Source organism: Bombus fervidus, chromosome 16 (assembly GCF_041682495.2).
Source record: "Bombus fervidus isolate BK054 chromosome 16, iyBomFerv1, whole genome shotgun sequence".
NCBI classification, from domain to species: Eukaryota; Metazoa; Arthropoda; class Insecta; order Hymenoptera; family Apidae; genus Bombus; species Bombus fervidus.
In genome coordinates, this window is record NC_091532.1 from 236,025 (window position 1) to 256,786 (window position 20,762).

At 38.7% G+C, this 20,762-nt stretch overlaps 1 protein-coding gene across 5 annotated transcripts in view; it reads left to right on the forward strand.

The window, feature by feature from the left end:
- Ptp10d (Protein tyrosine phosphatase 10D) overlaps window positions 1-20,762 on the forward strand; it is a 46,150-nt gene that overhangs the window by 15,194 nt on the left and 10,194 nt on the right. For 4 of the 5 annotated variants that reach the window (XM_072019718.1, XM_072019720.1, XM_072019719.1 and 1 more), the window contains exons 2-11: window positions 9,850-10,096; window positions 10,951-11,226; window positions 11,366-11,572; window positions 11,775-12,128; window positions 13,200-13,372; window positions 14,493-14,856; window positions 16,041-16,310; window positions 17,211-17,513; window positions 18,305-18,583; window positions 20,082-20,491. In XM_072019718.1, coding sequence (XP_071875819.1) covers window positions 9,850-10,096; window positions 10,951-11,226; window positions 11,366-11,572; window positions 11,775-12,128; window positions 13,200-13,372; window positions 14,493-14,856; window positions 16,041-16,310; window positions 17,211-17,513; window positions 18,305-18,583; window positions 20,082-20,491 — 2,883 coding nt within the window. The remainder of the gene's footprint in view (window positions 1-9,849; window positions 10,097-10,950; window positions 11,227-11,365; window positions 11,573-11,774; window positions 12,129-13,199; window positions 13,373-14,492; window positions 14,857-16,040; window positions 16,311-17,210; window positions 17,514-18,304; window positions 18,584-20,081; window positions 20,492-20,762) is intronic. The other variant, XM_072019722.1, reaches the window with a different exon arrangement.

The window sequence follows — 20,762 nt, forward strand, 5'->3', positions numbered from 1 at the left end:
CAACAAGGTACCGAGGCATCGTGATTTTATTATTTTATTATTATTATTAAATTTATTATTGTTATTAAATTAATAGATTGCGAACGGAGCAGGTATCGTACCGAGCTGTTGTACACTTTCGAGCGGTACGTACAGCTGTATAATTAAAAACTAGAAATCGATTCGCATAATAATAATAATACAGTAATACGATAATAATAACTCAAAGGACAGGCAAATTATCAGTTACCTAAAATTTAAAGCTTCGACTCTGTTCGAAAAATGACAGACGATGTGGAAAGAGCGACTTGGAACGTGACTAATAACTCGAATAAACGAAGATTTCCCGCAGTTTTGGTTCGATCGTTTCTCTTTTGTTCTTTCTCTTTTTCCTGTTTCCTTTTTTGCAGAATTCATCGATTGCGTAAAACGTCGTATTACACAAGTTAGCAGAAACGTATCGAGCATCTGGTAAACAGGAAGTCGGATCGTTAAGCACACGCAGATCTTATCCGACGATTACCGGTTGGATTCAGCTATTGTCAGGATATTGCATCGTCGGATTAGATCGTTTCGCGGAAGGATGGTCGTTGCTGGCAGTTTCGCGGATAGTCTCTTGCGTATTAAATTGATCGAAGCTGCGATTTCCTTTTATTTGCGAGTGTTGCGATTTTGGTTACCTGGAATCGCTATGTTATTACCTTTGCATATGCCTGTACGGTACAACGATAAAATCTTAAGAAACTTTAACTTAAAGATAATCGTACATGTACGTTTTTTATACAGGTGCATGCAGGTTCTTCCATGCGGAAGGACAGAACTTTCCTTCGTAATATTTTATTATTTTACTTATTATTTAAATTATCACGGGGATATGAATTTTCATTTTAACTCTAGTCCTAATTTTGCTCGAAATTTCAGCGTATTTATCGAACGTCGAAGGTTATCGCTTTACGATTACGTTTATGTAAATTAGAGAGAGATAGACAGATAAGATTTTATTAAGCCCCAATTACGTACGCGAGTGATTTACCGTAAAAATAATTTTTCGTTTTTAACAAGAACGATTATCATCATCTAATTCTCTACGCGTAAACTATTGTAACTGTCGTTACCTAGTTTCGATGCTTTTAATCTCAAATCGCTTGAATTATTCGTATTTTGCACATATAGTAGTTTCGTGAAACGAATGCTCGTTTATTGTATTTAGCGATATATAAATGTTAACGGTTACTTTTTCTATTTACTATTTTCGTTAACTGAATCGTTAAACTAATAATACAGATACGTCGACTCTTTTGGTCGGGTCGATCGTAACTTGAATATAGTTTATATCTTTGAAACAAACGAAACAACACCTAAAGAAATCTCTAAGCGTCCCTAAGAAAAGGAACAGTTACATTCTATATTCGAGAGACTCGCGATTAAGCAATTAAACGACGATGTAACTCGTCTTCCTCGGTTAACAGATTGAAGAACGAATTTTGGTTTAATCGTTTTCAATGGAACGGTAAAAGCTAGTAATACTATTTAAGAAAAGCGGTTAATCTATTATTTTTCTTATTCCTACGATCGGTCAGCGGAAATTATTTCTTTTATGCGTAGTCGCATAAAAACACGCGCGCGTACGCACGCACGCACGTATACAGAGTGTTTTATAGTTAAGCCAACATTTAGTCAAGCCAATAATAGAAATACATGCTTGAAATTCTAAATGTTTCTTGTTTGAGATACCTTATCGAATATACCGTAGCATTTTAGTCGTTTAACGTACGCATATTCCACGAGTTAAGTGACAAATTACAGTGAATGAGCGAACGTTATCTCATTTTGTTTGATTTCTATGTTAGCTGCACCATTCGTATGACAAGAACGTTTACGACACGTATTTAAAAATTATACCTATTGCTTAATAACCAACATTCGTGACACGAGCATTTACGTGAAAAATAAATAAAGGAAAGTTTTAAAAGTTTCATTTATATATATATATTTTTTTTATTACTATTTCTTTCTTTATCTAGATTCTACGATTACGTAACATTTAAAGAGATATTTATAGCGCTATGATAAACCATTTTCCTTGAAGCAAGAAATCTTTTTTATGTCTCGAATTCGCGTAGCGATCCCTTGTCGAATATCTGTTATTTCGATACGTATTTTATACTTTAAAACGATATATTTTATCTGTACTTTCCAATATTCTACTTTCGTATCGCATTTATATGTTATTTTCCTGCATATTTTTCAATGGATCGATAAAATTTATAAAATAAAAGACATACGATTTTAGATGTATACAATTTGATATATTTCGGAATAAAGATAACGTATGTTAATTTTCTTCAATTTAAACAAAATATCTTACGAAATAACTGAATCAAAGTAACTCTTTATATTTTTCCTTCGTCGAATTCATAAGGTTCGTAACAGATTCGTAACACGGCTATGACCAATGAACGATCGATAGTACCAAGGAGTGTTTGTCACGGGAAATGCGCGTGACAACGATCTCGATGATTATTTAGGATCGCCATCCAATTCGTTATAAATTTTAACTTTTTTACGATTTTTACAATTAAAAGTTTTTAACGGGCGATTTTTGTAAATTTTCCTGAGCCACGACGATCTATATCGTTTAATCCGGAAAAATGCGCAAAAATGTTCCGTGTCGATTAAAAACGCAATACATCGGCAAATTTGAAAAATTTCAATTTTTTTCAAAATTGATCTTTCAAAAATTAGAAAAAGAAAGGATATGCATCGTCCAGCGAAGATCGCAAAATTATAAAGAAGGACTTTCTTTTTTCTTTTTTTCTTTTTTTTGTCCTTTCGACGAGAAAAGAAGGAGGAACAATCGAGTTCGTCGCGTACACTTTTTTCCATTCGATTAGTAAAATTTTCACGAAGGTAAGGACTTTCTCTCTGAAATTCGATTCAAAGGGACCGTGCTGCTCGTTTTTCTCGAGAATGTTTGTCTTTGACAAACCCAAGACCTTTCGGTTTACGCCATTAGGTATTCCACGCAGGGACGCCACGTATAGTTTATTTAGAGATTCGGGACTCATCCGTGAACGGAAAACCGGAGCGGAACAAAACGAATATACACGGGGTTCCTGTAACGGCGACGAACATTCGTTCATGAAACTAGAATCTGAGCGAATTAGAGTCTATCGGTAGAATTTGTTTAATCAAAATATCGATGATAGTTCGGAATCGTACCAGCCTCGCTTTCGCCTTAGCCTTCGAGATACACGCTGTCGGCGTTATTTTATCCGGCCGTCGTAAGCGTGCTGGCAAACGACGCGAATTATAAACAGAATTCAGCGTAACGATATCGACGGTTTTTCGCGAATATCTGGCGAACTAAAGCCGAGCGGCGGATATACGTATAGGAAAAAGTTGCCACCGAATCATGCCCCCGACGACGTGTTCGAAAGTCGTCGAAATCGAACGATTACCACTGGCAGAAGCGGTGGATGTCGTACGATTTTTCAATCGAGTCGTAAAATAAATCCGTGCATCGATTGCGCAACGTGGATCGGCGAGCGTGACCTTCCTTCGGCCAAACGATGTACGTATGTAACATACCTGTGACTTACGTAACTCGTTAACGATATATAGAAACGACGTCGAGCGTTATATACGCAAAGCGTTGTTACGAGTAAGTCGCTTCCTGCCTGCAGGCGTACGCGTAAATGAGAAGAAAACGCGTTGTACTTGGGCCACGTGTTTGCGATCGAAAGCGTGTAAGTCGAACGGCGACAAAAACCGCGACCGATTCGGCCGCATTAATACAGACTTGCCCATGGCAGACGCTCTTCCTCGCTGGTCGTGGACATTGAAAGCGAACACGGAGAAAGCCTACGTGTACATTGTACATAGGTTGAAAGTAAACGGGCCTCGATAGATCTAATAGTTTCTTAAAACGATCGTTCGTTCTCGTGATTTCTTATCTCTGCCGTTTCTATCAAATATTTCATATTATACGATATAAACTATTAATTGTTTTGATAGTTTCGAGAATATGTAGCAAGGAGTTTCTTAGTTACTCGCTGTCCTTTCATAGAACAAGATTAATTTATATCGGTTTTACGTGGAAACGTTGTTAAACTCGGAAGGAAGAGAAATTTGATCGCACCACTGTTCCACGAGGGTTATTTGCGCTTGAGTTTACAGGTGCTGTTCCACGTTATTGGAACTTGTGTCAAAGTCTCGAGAACTAGTTGATGCGAGTTAGGAGGTAATCGTTCGAAGCAAGCGTTCTCGCGTGCTTTGGTATTCTTTTCACGATAGTCGCGCTAGATATTTTCCGAATATGTACCGCGAAAATATCCTACGCTATAGAGTTGGATCGTACGTAGGTGGAATACAGAAAAACGCCAGACGGCGAATTTTGCAAAGAAAGAGAAATAATTGATAAGTAAAAGGGATCTAACGAAAAAATGTTGCTGGCGAGGGTGAAGAATTTCCATTTCGACGACAGTGGAATGTACGTTACCTGCTCCGCGAGCCTTCTTGATCGTGACTTCTTTAATGGGCGAATCGTTGAAATTGTTGGAAAACGTGAAACGATTTTCCGAATAATTCTTCTCGACGTTATATGTGGGACTTTTATGTACGTACGTATGTGTGATACGCTGTCAGGGATACGGTATTTTTTTTCCAAAAGTCAGGAAACGTCTGCGTTTCAACGTCTAATTTCGAAAGTGAAAGTTTTGATTTTAGCATTGTAATAAATCGTAGAATTGGAAATTTTTCGTTCATATAATGATAATAGTTACATTGGTCGCAACTAAAAGATGTATAAAGCAACTGAAAGATGCACTTTGGTAAAATTGAAAAATGGCAAGTCAAGAACGATTACGCGAAATAGGAACATTCTGTTTAGATATATATCTAAATAGGAAATATATCAAAGGAAAGGCAAAAGAAGATCGGGAAAAACAGTCGGAATCAACGATACTTGAAACTTACAAATAAGAAATAGAAATAAAGGGCTATCGTAAAGTTTAACGGTATCCCTCGATGGCAAACGTCGATTCGAATACGCAAAAAGCAGTAACATATATCGACGAGATGTCGATAGAGATGTACGAGGATTCTTGCAGAGATATTCTCACGTTTTTATGTCTCGTACGAGTCCACGAGTCAGAATCAGAATCAATGACATTCGGTACCGATCGTGGTGGCGATACTTACGCCTGACGGAATACGAACGTGAATTCTCGTGGTATTTTTAGTACTCGCCGACTGGTGAGCTGGCAGCTAACGTATAGATTGTTGCACCCCTGCTCCATTATGATTTATCTCGTTAAACGGCACGACGAACGCGTCTCTATTTACGCCGAGTCGTCGCATCGTGCTCGGTCGCATCGCGCGAGTTGCGACGACCGTCTATCCATCTGTCTCTCTTTCCGTACAGGACAAGATAGACGGTGTACGAGCTGCTTTGGAATTTCGCGCGACACATCGCATCGGTATACGCGTAACGTTCGCTGCACCATCTAATCCTCGTACTCCAGCGTGTTCGGTGTTCGAGGCATTCGCGCGCGTTAGACACCACTCGCCAACAGAGAATAAACGACTCGCGGTTTTTTTAACGAATCGAACGAATCGAAGACTGACGGAGAAAAGAAAAAAGAAAATTCCAGTAGATCGTCGAGAACGTGATTTATCTTTTTCGCTGGTACCGTTCCATCGATATTGGGAAAATTGAGCAGCTCGTAACGAAGACAGTCTCGCTGAAATTTTTCAGGCTCTTTAGATGCTAACGTATTCCGCTAACCGGAGGAGAGGCTTATAACGCGATGGGATCGATGCCGCGAGAATCGCCTTAGGCTTAGCAGAAGGAATCTGCATAAATATTCGCCAGTACTAGGTAAATACGACGAATACTTTGTTAGAAAAGACCGAAAAAAGGCGATCATTTTCGTTAGAATGCCGACGATCGAAATTCGTAGTTTATTCGCAGTTTATTCGTAGGTGATATTTTATTTGCTAGGAACGCGTGCATCTTCGTCTTAAGCGTTGTAACTCGATACGTTCGTTAAACTACGAAACATCCCTCTCATTTACCTCTTAGAATTCAGCAATTTACATACGCACGAGATGTCGCGCGGTGATTCTTACGGTTAGTATTCGTTAAGCGCGACACGAGTCACGCGCGCTACGTCACGTTTGCTTGCGATTCTAAATCAATACAGGGTCGTCTAAATTCCTAATGTAATCGTGTTGTTGTATCGCGACAAGTGAACCGATACACGTAAAACCATGTCAGCCTGCTTTTGTGCTACTCGAACGTATTTGAAATATTTTATACATCGACGAAGTCGAGTCGATTCGCTTAATTTGAATTCTCATTGTAGAACAATGCCTTTCGTCTGTCCGCTCTTGAAAGCGTCGAGACGAGCGATGGCTACATCGTAGCGGTAGTTTTCGCATTAAACGAGCTTGACGTTTAATTTCAAAGTAAGAGAGTATAGTACCTGATAAATTTCTCTCAAACCTAGTAAATAGATCAACAAAGAGAGATTTTTTTATATCAAATTTGAAGTAGGTGCATTCGCTTTTGTATATAAGATTTGGATAAAACTTATCGAGTTTCGATGATAAAAAGATTTGGATTATTTTATGCGTACTCGATATTTTCCATTTCATCCGATACGGTGTAAAAACACGTTCCTCGTGTTTCGAATAGAATAACGATATCTTCTATAGCGTGACGATGAGTACACAGTATCGTAGACTAATCGCAAGTTGCGTCGGTTGTTTCGAGTGAGAATCAAAATATTTTACTTTCCGAGGATTTAACGAGGAAATACGAATTCGTTAACGTTGATCTTAGACGTCGAGATTAATCTTATTGTATATCTTAATTTTTGCTCTATTAGAAAATTGTCGTTGCGTCGCGTCCTCTTTGCATTCGTTCGATATTTCATTTTACTACGGTTTAATGCCATATTCGTTGAAGAAGGCCGTATACGCTCGACGATATCCTCGACGAGGTGGCGAAATCCGATCGATTTCGTTCACGGGCACCTTATTTATCGATTATCGTTACAATTAAATATTTATCGTGCGTTCCAGTTAAATTTACGATATCGTTACGTTTAGACCCATTTCTCTTTCTAAAAACCAGAGATGGTAACGCGACGATTTACGTTGGAATAATTATTACGCACGACTATTGTGATGTTGCGATCGCGTGTTACATAAAGCGAAATCGTAGCATTTCTGTGCCGCGATATTGCGTATCTGGATCGTGATACAGAGACACCCGACCAGACGAGGCCACCAGTCAATGGCAAAGAGGCATAAACCTTTGTGGTATTTATAGTATACATTTATAGTATCATAGTGAACGCTCATATTCTTTGCTACTGGATAAGTTATACAGCACAAGTCTGATTATTATCCGAGTTTCGTTCTATTCATAGCAGGACGACCCCGGGTAGCCGAGGCCGTTCCAAGAATCGAATCGTACTATCGAAATCTCGTTAACGAAAGAATCAAGTATGGTGCTTATATATATAAGTTCTTTTTTTTTTTATATTTTCATCTGCATTTTGCAAAGCAATATCGATCCTAACCTTTCCTTTTAGATTCGACTCTGAAAGATCTGGAAATAACGCTAGAAATCTTTGGATCGATCGGAGCCACGAGATAATAATTTGATCGAACCGAGATGAAACCGGGACCGAACCGAGAGAGGACCGGTGATAGCTAAATCTACGTTGGCGTCGCGTTTCAACGACGAACACCCATAATCAGCGGCAACGTACGCGCGTAAAATAATTCCCGGCAAATTCCGTTCCAACCCTGTCCGAATGAAATTCTCCGTCGGTTTCCCACGCGCGTATATACACGCGCGCATACACACACGTACATACAGACGCCATATGCCCTTGTACATCCCGATTCATAAGTATCGACACATTTGCGAAAAATTGGGTGAAACCAGAGTATCGGCACAGTTATAAAAAGATCGTTTGAAAATGTACGGTGTACGTTGTACTTGTTGTCGTTGTAGCATTTCGTATTTTTGTACGACTAGAAAAATTTCGTACTACGAGATTAAATAGGCTTAAAAGTATTGCGAAATATCGTGGCCTACCGATAGGATACCGATGCAATAAATACACGATACGATAAAGTCTAAAACGTTTCACGTACATACGGTATAATATAAAATGAAGGTACGAAATATTTCTCATACAATATTATTTACCATATAACGCGCATAATATATCGATGAAAAATGTCTATAAGCGCGCAAATACTTTTTTTCGGATTGATTTCAATTTTTACCAACATAATACGAAATGTTGTACATCACGCGTTGTTATACTTTGCGTAATACACGCGTAAAAGTTATACTAATACGTGTAGCCGGTTTCGTTTAAAGTGGTAAATCTTCTTTTACGGTATTTATGAACGGGAGTGTACACATGGCGCGACCCAGCGATGGGTTATTTCGCTGTTCTTCGTACAATTAGGAATTCCTGTCGTTCGCGACGACGCGCGTTCGTCGACGCGCGCCCAAGCGCCAGATGAAAAGAGCTACGACGAGGAAAAGGGAGCGCGCGAGCTGGTGGATTCTGTGGGAAACGGAGAGGCGAAGCGAAGGAGGGATCGATATGTAGCGACCCGAACGTCGCGACTGGATCTAGGAAAAGCGGCTCGAGGCTTGCACGCGCGCCGTCGTCGCGACGGAGACAATTTTTCGAAATTGGTAAAGAAGAAGTTGGAAAACTTGTTACGCGAATAGGCGATAGTTTATCAGAGCAGGCTGAATTCCAATATGTTAGAAATTTGAAATTACCGATATGGTCGAGAATGTTGCGTCGATACTGTTCGAACGATGACGAGAACTTGAACGGTAGAACGTTGGAGACGAGCGAGAGAGACAAGGACCGAGGATGTTGGTATCCTATCGTTTCTCAGAGATCTCGAAGGGAAGAAGAATCTCGATTGCTTGTCGTATGCAAACTCGTACGTCAAACGATAAACTCAGGATCTATCCTACCATGAAATTTTCGGCTTTTCATGGTATATAAGCAGCCGAGGTTACGAAAATCTCAACCCAATAACCAAACGACGCTATAAGAGTTGCTCGAACGAACGTATTGCTCCCTGTGACGTTGAAATACGGTACAGTTTGCTTTCGTTCCTTCGCTAAAACGGAGGTACCAATGACAGATAGAACGATCAAATTGATATCGTTTTTCTTTTTATATATATATATATTATTCGCTGTCCGCTGCAAGCTGTCGCGTTACGGTTGAGTAACGGCATTATAAATTTGCGGTGCGCCTCTTTCCCACGTCTGTCTCACCGCTTCCGGCATACCGTGAACACTGTACAGTATACGCTGTACATTGTAAGTATGTACCAGCGATAGCATTCTATCGGAAATCATAGTTACGAGCATCGTCGTCGATAATATTCCTACGAGACGATTTTTAAATTATTAGGTCGTCCGAAAAGTTTCTTTCGTTTTATAAGAAAATAACGAATGCACAACATTTTCCCTTCTATATTATTTTATCGAATTACGTATGATCCATTTTGTTCTATCGATTACAACGTTCGACAGATTAATTTTCATGTTTGTACGAAGATGCGTCGTTGTAAGAGACGCGTCTGTAAAAGAAAAACACTTTTCGGACAACCTAATAGATAAGAGAATTTCGATCTTTGTCGATCCGTACGTACGACTATCGATTACCCTTTTTAACGCATTACGGACCAAATTACCACCCGCTATTACCGATGTTTCTTATTTATAGTAAATTTTCGATTTTTCATTTTCTCGGCCGTTCGTACAAATGCATACCGTTGTCAAAGGTGTTAATCGATTCTTTTTAGGTCACGTATTCGGCGGATCTCGCAATCGAGATACCAGGAAACTTGAGTCAAGGCGGTTCCTGGTATCGTTTAGACTACAGTCCTGCCGTTGGTTATCCGCCACCGAATACCACCATAGCCGCTACCGACATCGGTGATGTGATCAAATTCAAGGACGGACTTCCTGGCACTAGATACGAATTTTGGTTATACTATAGCAATAGCACGCTTCACGATTGGCTGACATGGACTGCGTCGATAACTACAGGTATCGTAAATTTTACTCACGATACGTGTTTTAGACGAAATCTATCGTTCGAGTTATTCGGACCAGGCGGAGTCTACTTTCGCTGAAACTGCAGAAAACTTATCTCCTCCCTGATTTCGATGACTTTGAAGTACATTATAAAAATCGACGTAACGAAAAAATTGTTCCTATATTAATCTATATTATTTATATATAATCCTATAAATAATCGGCGGTCGGAATTAGTTTCCGGGATATTCGGAAAAAACTGTCGATATCGTTGTAGCAAATTCCGAACGCGAACATTTTTCCTTCCTTCTTACTCACCTCTCTCTCTCTCTTTCTTTCTCCCTCTCTCAGGTCTCCTATGCTATGTCTCTATGCTTCCCCCGGGATTCCATTACCGCTGTTTTTTTTTTCTTTTTTCTTTAATTTACTTTGTTCTATTGAAATTCCCTCGTCCGTCAACTCCTCCTCCGTATGCTGTTTCTCTCTTTTCCTTCCTTACTCTTTCTTCGTAATTTCGTAATTGTAAAGTGTTTGTATAATCTAATTTAATCCGATCCAATCCGATCTAATCTAACACAATGTAACGATAATTAGTCGACACAGCGTAAACATTTTTCAATACTTGAAATTAGTCTGGTATTCTTCTGGAATTCTATAATTCTCGTATAAAATTATACAAATAGACGAAAGTATCATCGAAAGTATCACGGGATATCGATTAAAACTCTTAACGAGAGATAGACTTTTAATCGCGTTCTTACTTTGCTCTCTGCTCGGTGTTGCGAATTACTCGCGATAACCGGAGAGGGCAGGAGGTATCGAGTGAAAATAAATAGCGTTTTTGTTGAGAAACGTTCGTTTTGCAGCCCCGGATCCGCCATCGAACCTGACGGTCTCGGTGCGAAATGGAAAGACGGCGATAGTTTATTGGGCGCCACCAGCCCAAGGCAATTATTCCGGTTTTCGGTTAAGGGTGCAAAGTTTCAGCGATACCGGAAATCCAAAAACCAGCGTCATTCCTGCGGACGCGGTTCCCTACGTGCTACGAGATCTCATTCCTGGGGCTACGTATTCTCTTCAACTTTTCACCGTATTAGACACCAAAGAAAGCGTGGCGTACACCAGCAGGAATTTCACCACTAGTGAGTCGATCAAATTACACGCGCGCTTCGTTACGCTTCCGCTCCGCGAGATTACAAATTATTTCGACGCGACCATTTGCTTACAAAACAACCAACGACAGTTTCGCGTATAGACAGCACGTTTCTTTTATTCTTATAGAGCCCAACACACCGGGCAAGTTTATCGTGTGGTTCAGGAACGAGACGACTTTGCTAGTCCTCTGGCAACCGCCCTATCCTGCTGGCATTTACACCCATTACAAAGTTAGTATAGATCCCGCCGATGCCATAGAATCCGTTCTTTACGTGGAGAAAGAAGGAGAACCTCCTGGACCTGCACAGGCTGCTTTCAAAGGACTCGTCCCTGGTAAGATATTTACTCGAATAATTTAACTTAATTGATCGATAATTCGATTAATCGGAATTTCTAGTTTCTCAAATATTTGTCAAGTAGTTGTTTCGTTGCTGTTCGATTTTCTGTTTTTCGCCTCGCGCTTACGTCTCTAATTTCAAACTAACGTTACCGATTGTAACTTGTCGTTTTCACATCCTATTTCTGGTCATCGCAGGCAGAGCTTACAATATTTCCGTTCAAACGGTGTCAGAGGACGAAACCTCCGCTCCCACGACCGCGCAGTATCGAACGGTGCCGTTACGTCCCCTCAACGTTACGTTCGACAAGTCTTCCATAACGTCCACCTCCTTTCGCGTTTTCTGGAATCGTCCCGAAGGAAACTCCGAATTTGACAAGTATCAGATATCTTTGGGAGGTAACAGAAGACTGGCGCCGGTCACCAGGAACAGAGACGACGAGAGCAAATGGGAATTCAAAGACTTGGAGCCGGGCAAAACTTACCAGGTGGTTGTGAAGACGGTCTCGGGCAAGGTTACCAGTTGGCCAGCTAACGGAGACGTTACTTTAAGTAAGTTTTCCTACTTTCTACTTCGTTGTCGACAACTTTCTTTCTATTTCGTCTTTTCCCAATCCTCTGTGTAGATGTATAGACGTATAGAGTGTATACGTGTACGTGTACAGTCAGTGTTCGAGTAGGAAATAATTTATAAATATCATTTGAAAATTAAGATACGCGTTGCTAGCGACAAAAGTTATTCGACGTCTTGGTATCGCACGATTTATGTACATTTTCCGATTTCTTTTTAACTCTAATCATACGAGCGTTGAAATATTTTTCCGAGTCGTTATATATTTTGTTACGTTCGATCGAGCGCCTCGGACGTGCTTGTGCGTGCGTCGTGTAAAATACGTAGGCGACGATACGCGGTGTCGAGTCGGGCGGTCGACTAAGCGGTCGACTAAGCGGTCGACCGACGAAAAATTTTAACGAGTCGCTTTGCGTGGATGCAAATTTGCTCGACCGATGATCGATTGGCGAGAAGTAGAACTCGGTCCACCCGTTCGTAGTCGTTCTTAAGACGCAACGCGCAAGTGATAACGTGCGACGTATAGTACGACCTGTCATGGATAAAACGCTATAAAACGTTATTACAGCACTGATATGCAATTACGGTTGAAAATAATTTTGTCCGTGGGTGAGCAGATAGATAGCCTAATTTCCACCCGTACCCGTACGCGGACCTTCTCGTAGGACCGTTTTAACTTTCTAGGGGTTCGATATCAAAGGCGAAGGAGAAAAAAATTAACGAGATGTATATCGTAATTTTGAAGCGAATTATAACGCGAGTAAAAACTGAAAAAATTGGTTCCTCGCAGGATAAGCACGTGCGCAGGATCGGACGACGACTCGATGAAATTTCTATTATTGGTAATCTAGCGTAGAGTTTACAGCGACTTGCTCTCTTGGTTACCAATTCTTGTTTATTTCGTCGTGTTCTAAAAAACACGAACTTTCCTTCGCTTTCCATTATTTTGCAAACAGCGAACTACAGGATTTTTCTTAAATAAATCGACAAATGTAGTAGATTTCTCGATATATCGTTCTTTAAAATATCGCTTTTAACTTTAATATCTCTAGAACCGTTGCCCGTACGGGATCTTCGCACTGTCATCGACGAAAAAACCGGCATGGTCGAAGTTTCTTGGCATCCTGAAAATTCAAGTACTCAGGATAGCTATAAGCTTCAGTATCACGAAGTGGAAACTACGATCGGCGGCGATAGCAATATGTTAACAACTGATAAGACCAAGGCAAGTATTTTATCTTATTTTTATTTTAACAAATGTACGATTCGATGAATTAAGATTTCATTTATCGCATAGGAACGTACGTTTCCATAATTTACAATGTGACTCGTATCTTAAATATTTTGCGACGATATTGGAAGAATGTTAAAGGAAACAAACGTGTCTATCGAGTCAGGGTTGCGTTTCGTTGTATACATAGCGATGGATTCCTATGAAAAGGATGTCGTCGTTCGTTAGGGTATCGACAGAGAAGCGTAACGGCACTAATGGTTTCTCGCGTTTAGCCGAAAAACCGTCGGAAATTTGAAAAACGTCGGCATTTTGATGAATCGATCGACGAGCTCGATGATCTCGATGATTCGTTTTAACGATAATCAACGTTTCGAACAACTTTCTCTTCTGCGCGTTACCGTTTTCATGTTTCGAGATATTTGGAAAAAATATGTCGGTGCCGATACGGCGAATTCTGTCTGTAATTTTATCGTGCGGCCGTAACAGCGCGATGCCTAAGACCGCGATTATAAAGAAGCGCGAAAGCGGCAGAGCGGTAGAAGAAGCGACGGCTGACCGACAGAAAATAAAATCAAACTTATAGATTAAGAACACACATTAAGAAGACACACATTAAGAAGACACATCTCATAAATCATCGAAATCCAAGATGATCGGATCTTTCGAAACGACTAGCGAAAATATTCACGAAGTACGTGGTACGAAGTATCGTGCTGTATAATTTTTTGCATGTACGTCATGCTTTTTTCCCCAAATATATACGTGTAAAAAGACTTGAAAGGCATTTGAAGTCTAAAAAAAAAAAAAAAACTGTAATTTCAAGCTGATACCGATTTACGTACGTGTACATATACGTGGATATGTAACAAAGTATTAACTATCCTCATTTTATAAAATAGGAGGGAATTTGAAATTCAAATTGCTTCAATCCTTTGTTCAGATTTCCAATCTTCCAACGATATTTTCGTATCGAAGGATAAAACCGTGGTAACTAAAACTTAATCGATTAAAAGACGGCCCATTATCAACAAGTTAATAGTTGATCGATAATTTTGTATATTTGTTTCATCAACTAATATTTACGTAATATCGTATAATTATTTGTTTTCAGGTTACGTTAGAAGCTTTATTACCCGGCAGAAACTATTCGATAATCGTTCAGGCGATTAGCAATAAAATCGAATCAAACGAGACTGTGTTATACCAAGTCACACGACCCTCGAGTCCCATAATCGAGGATTTGAGGCCGACCGAGATGGGATTGAATATCTCGTGGAAGAGCGACGTTAATTCGAGACAGGAGAAATTCGAAGTAACGCACAATAGGAACGATACCGGGGAGAGCGCGACTACGTTAACCACGGAATCTCATATAGTCCTGGAAGACCTTTATCCTGGTGCAGCGTACGAAGTTAAAGTTTTCGCCATTAGCCATGGTCTGAGGAGCGAACCACACGATTATCTTCAAGCCGTTTGTAAATATGATATCACGTGAAAATTCTCAAATTCAAAATCGTTAAATTTAGATGATTAATAATTTAAAAAATTATAAAATCGGGTTATGCAACAAGCATTAAGACGCCGATGAGCAAGATTTTAAGATTTTACGATTCGTTGCATTTTTTTCCAATATTTCAACAAATTTTAACGCGTTTAACGTTTCGCGCTACAAGAATATGGAATACAAAAATATCGGTACAACGTTTCTTTCAAATATTTTTCTGTATCGTTCATACTCTTCCACATATTTACACGTTTCCAGATAAAACCGACGCACGCTATACGAATATTTACATTTCTTAAATTATTTAACGATTACTCGTGAAAACAAATTTTCACATATTGGAACGATTAATATCGTACTGGTAAAGCCTCTACGATATCCCGCGAAATTTAACATCGAAAGACGAACGTTAAGCATAAAAATAAGTTAAACTTTTGTTTTATTCGTAGAAAGAAGTTATACAGAGATTCGTCCCGTTTACGAAATATTCCTTATCGATGCATCGAGCATTTCGTTTTTAACGCCATGACGATCGGCTAGCTTCAACTTTTATTCAAAAAATCGACAAGATATAGTTTTTGTTACAGTGTTTTATTATGATTAGAAAGAACGTCGAGTCTCGTTATATCCTCGTGCGATAGATTGCGAAACATTCTTACGTTCGTGTATAAAGAGATTATACAGATAGTTTATATATATATATATAGATTTATATAAGATACTATACAGCGATGATCAAAAGTATCGTCACACGGACTAATTTATCGCGTAAAGCTCTGAGAGTTCGTAAAGCGCACGATTCTTTACGTAAACTTTTGTTTTTGTCAAATATACAATGTAGAGGATAAAAAAAAGGTAGACGTCGGTTTTGCTTCTTAAACTTAAATTTCTGTTCTTTTCTCTCTATCGATCGCAAAACTGCTCTGCGATCGATTCTTTCGAGAATTTTACGTTTCCACAGAGATAGCGTATTATAATGATATTTTGCGGAAACGTTGTATACGCAATCGTAAGTTTTTCAACTTTGCAGAAGATTTTATAGGAAAATACAGTACCTGCCGATATTTTTGTTCATCGCTGTTCATCTCTAAAAGATGTACAATACTCGAATTTTACTTTTCTCTTGTGGTAATCGACACGATTGTTCGATCGCAGTGCCTCACCCACCAAAGAATTTAAGTATCGAGAAGGTAACGAGCAACACGGTTGTCGTGCATTGGGAGGCACCAACCGATTCGTTGTATTCCGAATTTTCGATACGATATCGAACGGAGGATGATCCAAGATGGGTAAAATTGCCCAGCGTTCGAGAAACGGAAGCGGAAGTGGCGGATATGACCCCGGGAGAGAAATACACGATTCAAGTGAATACCGTGAGTTACGGAGTCGAAAGTCTCTATCCCCTTCAAGTGAATCATACAGTTCGTAAGTAAATAACAAAATTCTACATTTAAATAACTTTGATACCGTTGAATTTTGTTCTTGAATCTTGTTCTGTAATCATTGCTATCGTTATCGTTGTACAATTTTTAAGTTAAGAAGTTATACGTAAATAGAAATAACTGTTGAAAAATTGAGAAACTGTTTGAAGAGATTGAGATTGAAATATCCATCGAAGGAAAGAATTGTTCGAAAAAAGAATCGTCGTATGCGTTGATAGAAGCAAACAATCTTTACTTAGTTTTATTTAGTAAAAGCAAATAAAGGTATAGAAGGTGTGTCTATCCTGTACGTTTTTGCACACTTAACTTTTTTCGTATATGCATATACGTCCATAATCTATTTACAGTGGCTCGCGAAAGTATAGAACATTTTTATGAATACATGTATTATACGCGTCGTACGAAACCTTTTGGAATTTCATCGATAGTATTACGAGACACGACTATCGTGATTGCATTGACAAAATTTGAAACAGATCCGAAAATATATATACAAAGGTAAGTAATTTATCGCAGAGGTGTACCTGGTAAAACGTTAGTACGTTGCAAAAAATAGTGGTCTTGAAGGTGTAATTAGTGCCAAAGATAGTCTGGCTAGATATTATCGTAGATATCTTTTACCGATACGATCGAATATGACGATTCGTGCATGTTTACGATAAATATGTTGAAACTTTGACGTATATTTTCAAATTCTATTGAAATTATACCGACACGATCGTGATAGTCGTGTTTCGCTACAGCGTTTATCAAAAGTTTTCAATATGTTGAAATATTTTGACGAGCCGCTGCATCATATTTCTTTTCTGTAATCCGCAAACGCTTCGATCGTAACTTAATTTTCTTGTTTCGCTGATAATTGAAAAATTATATCCCGTTTCAGGACCCAATCCGGTACTTAACATCACTCCGATCATCGATTCAACGAACGTGACTCTAGAATGGCCAAGACCAGAGGGTAGAATCGAAACTTACGTGATAAGATGGTGGCCGGTCGAAAACCCTCAAGACATACGTAGCAAAAATGTGACGGAGAGTAACGACGTGACTAGCGTTCTTTTCGAAGAAAATTCGGTGCAAAGGGTGCTTGTTAGCGATCTGATGCCAGGTGTTCAATATTCCTTTGTAATCTACACGGTCTCTTATAATCTATTCAGTGATATCACCAATCTAACAACTAGAACAAGTAAGTCTTATTATTCGTTTGTTCTCACAGCAATCCTCGCGTAATTTAACTAATGGCTACGTTTCTCTTTTTCGATGGATTGTCCAACTATTTCACCGAAATAGTAAAAATTTGCTTTATCACGAGTACTAACCCTATACTTGAATCAATACCATTCATGGTTATTTCGTTACTAATCGCGTGTGTGCCGCGTGATACAGTGAAACCTTTAAATGCATTTGTCACACGTGCAAACACCTTGGAAACAATCTTATTCCGTAAAATAATTTATCATCGTTGACATAACGCGTACATATCATTTCGTGTAATTGGAAAACGCATCGTTTTATCTCTGTTTAACCGAAATCCTACGATATATAACACGTTTAAATTACTTTGTCTAATTTGAAGCATTAAATTATTTGCATTAAAGCATTTCGTTAAAAACCTATCGTATATAATAATCTAATTTTACAACATTTTGAACATAGATATCGTAAATACAGTAAGAAATTCTGATTACGCGTATAAGAGAAAGATAGAAAGATCTTGTATCTATTGTAGTCGACTTCGTTCAATTTGTCTTTCATTGAGAAAATCAATCGTATATATATTCCAAATATAAGAGGGAAATTTAAAATGTTAGGAAATCGTATTGAAAATGTAAAAGAGTAAATCCGTTCGAAGTCGATCTAAATAAAGAGAAACGTGATTAAAACTGCGGTAAAAAACAAAGTTCCCTATAAAAGAAAACAGAAAAAAGAAAAGAAAGAAAAAAAAAAAAAAGAAAAACACGAGTCTATCGAATTCAGTGCCGCTGATCCAATCGGAAGTCGTTGTGGTGGTCGATCAGGATCAGCCCGACTCGTTAACATTGAGATACACACGGACCCCCGTTCAGTCATCCAAGTTCGATTTGTATCGATTTCGGATTAGCGACGAGAACAACACGACGAAGGAGCGGATGGTCGACGACATCGACACCAAGGTGACGTTCACGGGCCTTATACCTGGTAAACTATACAACGTCACAGTTTGGACTGTCAGCGATAACGTGGAGAGCAGACCTTTGCTTAGGCAGGATCGACTTTGTGAGTATTTTGCCTGTGGAGAAGCATCTTCATGTATTTCACTGTGATTAGACTTTTTCGATGCACGAGCGTAAAAGTAAATTCAGGCAGTGGCGAATACGCGAGATTTAAAAATTGGAAAAGTTAATTGCGATTCGTAAAGCGACGAGAAGTTTACCTGTAATGGCAAATGTAATTATAAAATTGAAAAAAAGAAAAAAAAAAAAAACAGAAAAGAAAAGAAAACGACGATTCACTGATTTTTATTCGAAAACGACCAAAGTCGAACAATTTCGTTTCATTTCAAATAAAATTGTAAAATTGAAAATTTTTTATGAAAATTAACATTTGTGATTATATTTTGTATTGTAGGAAGAAGAGGTTTAGTATTAATTTGCCGATAGGTACGTTTAAACGCTAAGGTTTGAATCAATTTACCCAGTTAACACAGGTTAATTGCGTGAAGCCTCTACTTATCGTTTCGTAACGGAACTCGATATTAAGTTACTATATATTCGTTTGAAACGTTCATTGCGCAGCTTGTGTTAATAATGCTTATTGAAGCGTACATCGAGACAGTACGAGCTCCAATGAAACTCCACTTAAGAACGTGGTGCTTTTCTCTTCGTCGAAGTTCAACTTGCCGATAATGCTCGAAATCACACGTGAATGTAATTAACCAACGAGAGTAAAGAAATAACGATTTAAACGAACTTCTTCGAAGTAACCGTGTTATCTTCCTCGTAAGTCGTTTCAAGCGCATTTTAGTCTGAAAATGTGTTGGCAAAGTAGTACTTCAGAATTGTATTCTTCCATGGTTAAGTCGTTGCGATGCAAAGATAAGAACCCGAAGAATTAATGGTAATTGTTCGAGAATAATCTCCTTTCCTTATGAAAGATAACGAAATCAGAGAGGCGAATCGTTATTAAGAAATCGAGATGGACCACGTTTTAAAGATGTACGACGCGTCGTCAACTTAAACGTACGATATTTCTTTGATCCTGGATAATTCACGATTCGTTGTTCGACCAATTTCCGGTTTAAAGAACACCGTACGGAGTAAAATGTCGTAGACGATCGACGAAAAATTTGGAATCGTTACGTACGCGATGGAAAAATTAATAGAAAGTAAGAATTTAAAAAAAAAAAAAAAAGTCAGCTTCGACTCCTGTTATCTTAGAAGATCTATCGATAGTTGTAGCCTTGAAATTAGCAAACTCGTCATAGAGTTAATAGTAAGCGAGTTAGCGAGAGATTTTAATCGTTTGCCTAATGGCGTCTATCGCGATATCGTACGAAGTAAAAGAAAAGTTTCAAGATTATCGTCTATTTGTCGTCTGTTTATTTTAGACGATTAAAGAAAACAATTACCATTGTTTGTATCGTAAAGTACCGATTTTACTTGTAGTTTACGTCTCTCCAAAACACTTGAAATTCCGTTTTGCGCGTAATATAAATAGGTAAATTACTGACAAACATGGTTGCTTTTGTTGGTAACTTGGCAAAATCTATTTTCAGATCCCGAACCAGTCACATCCATTCAAGCAATAGAGGTGAATGATACAAGAATTACGTTAACCTGGGATATTCCGCGTGGACAGTACGACGCTTTCGAAGTTCAATATATAAACACGGAGGAAAATTATATACAAAATGTCACGAGCACGAATTTAATAACCATCTCCGATTTGAAGCCGCACAGAAATTATACTTTTACGTTGGTAGTACGTTCCGGTACGGCGTCCTCTTATTTGAGAATATCGAATCCTGTGAGCGCAAGTTTTACAACAAGCGAATCTTATCCCGGCAAGGTGGAAAAGTTTCATCCTACGGATATTCAGCCTAGCGATATTAGTTTCGAGTGGTCGTTGCCTAGTCAGGAACAAAATGGAATCATTAGAAAATATACGATCACGTACGGGTTGGAGGTAAGCATATTTTAAAAAAAGAACTTTATTAGGCAAAATCGAACGGTTTCTTTGAAAGACGTAGCGGTTTGAAGACTTTCAGATTGTCTGTTAGGCGAATGAAATTATAAATCCATTTATCATACTATTAACTATTATTCCCTATATATGAAAGTATTAAGACACATTGGCGGAAAATTAATTAATTTAAAACACATCTCAAGTACACGAGTACGCTGTGTTACGTTCGTTAGCTTTCTCTCTTTCATTGCTTCGGAATTACAGTTCGGCC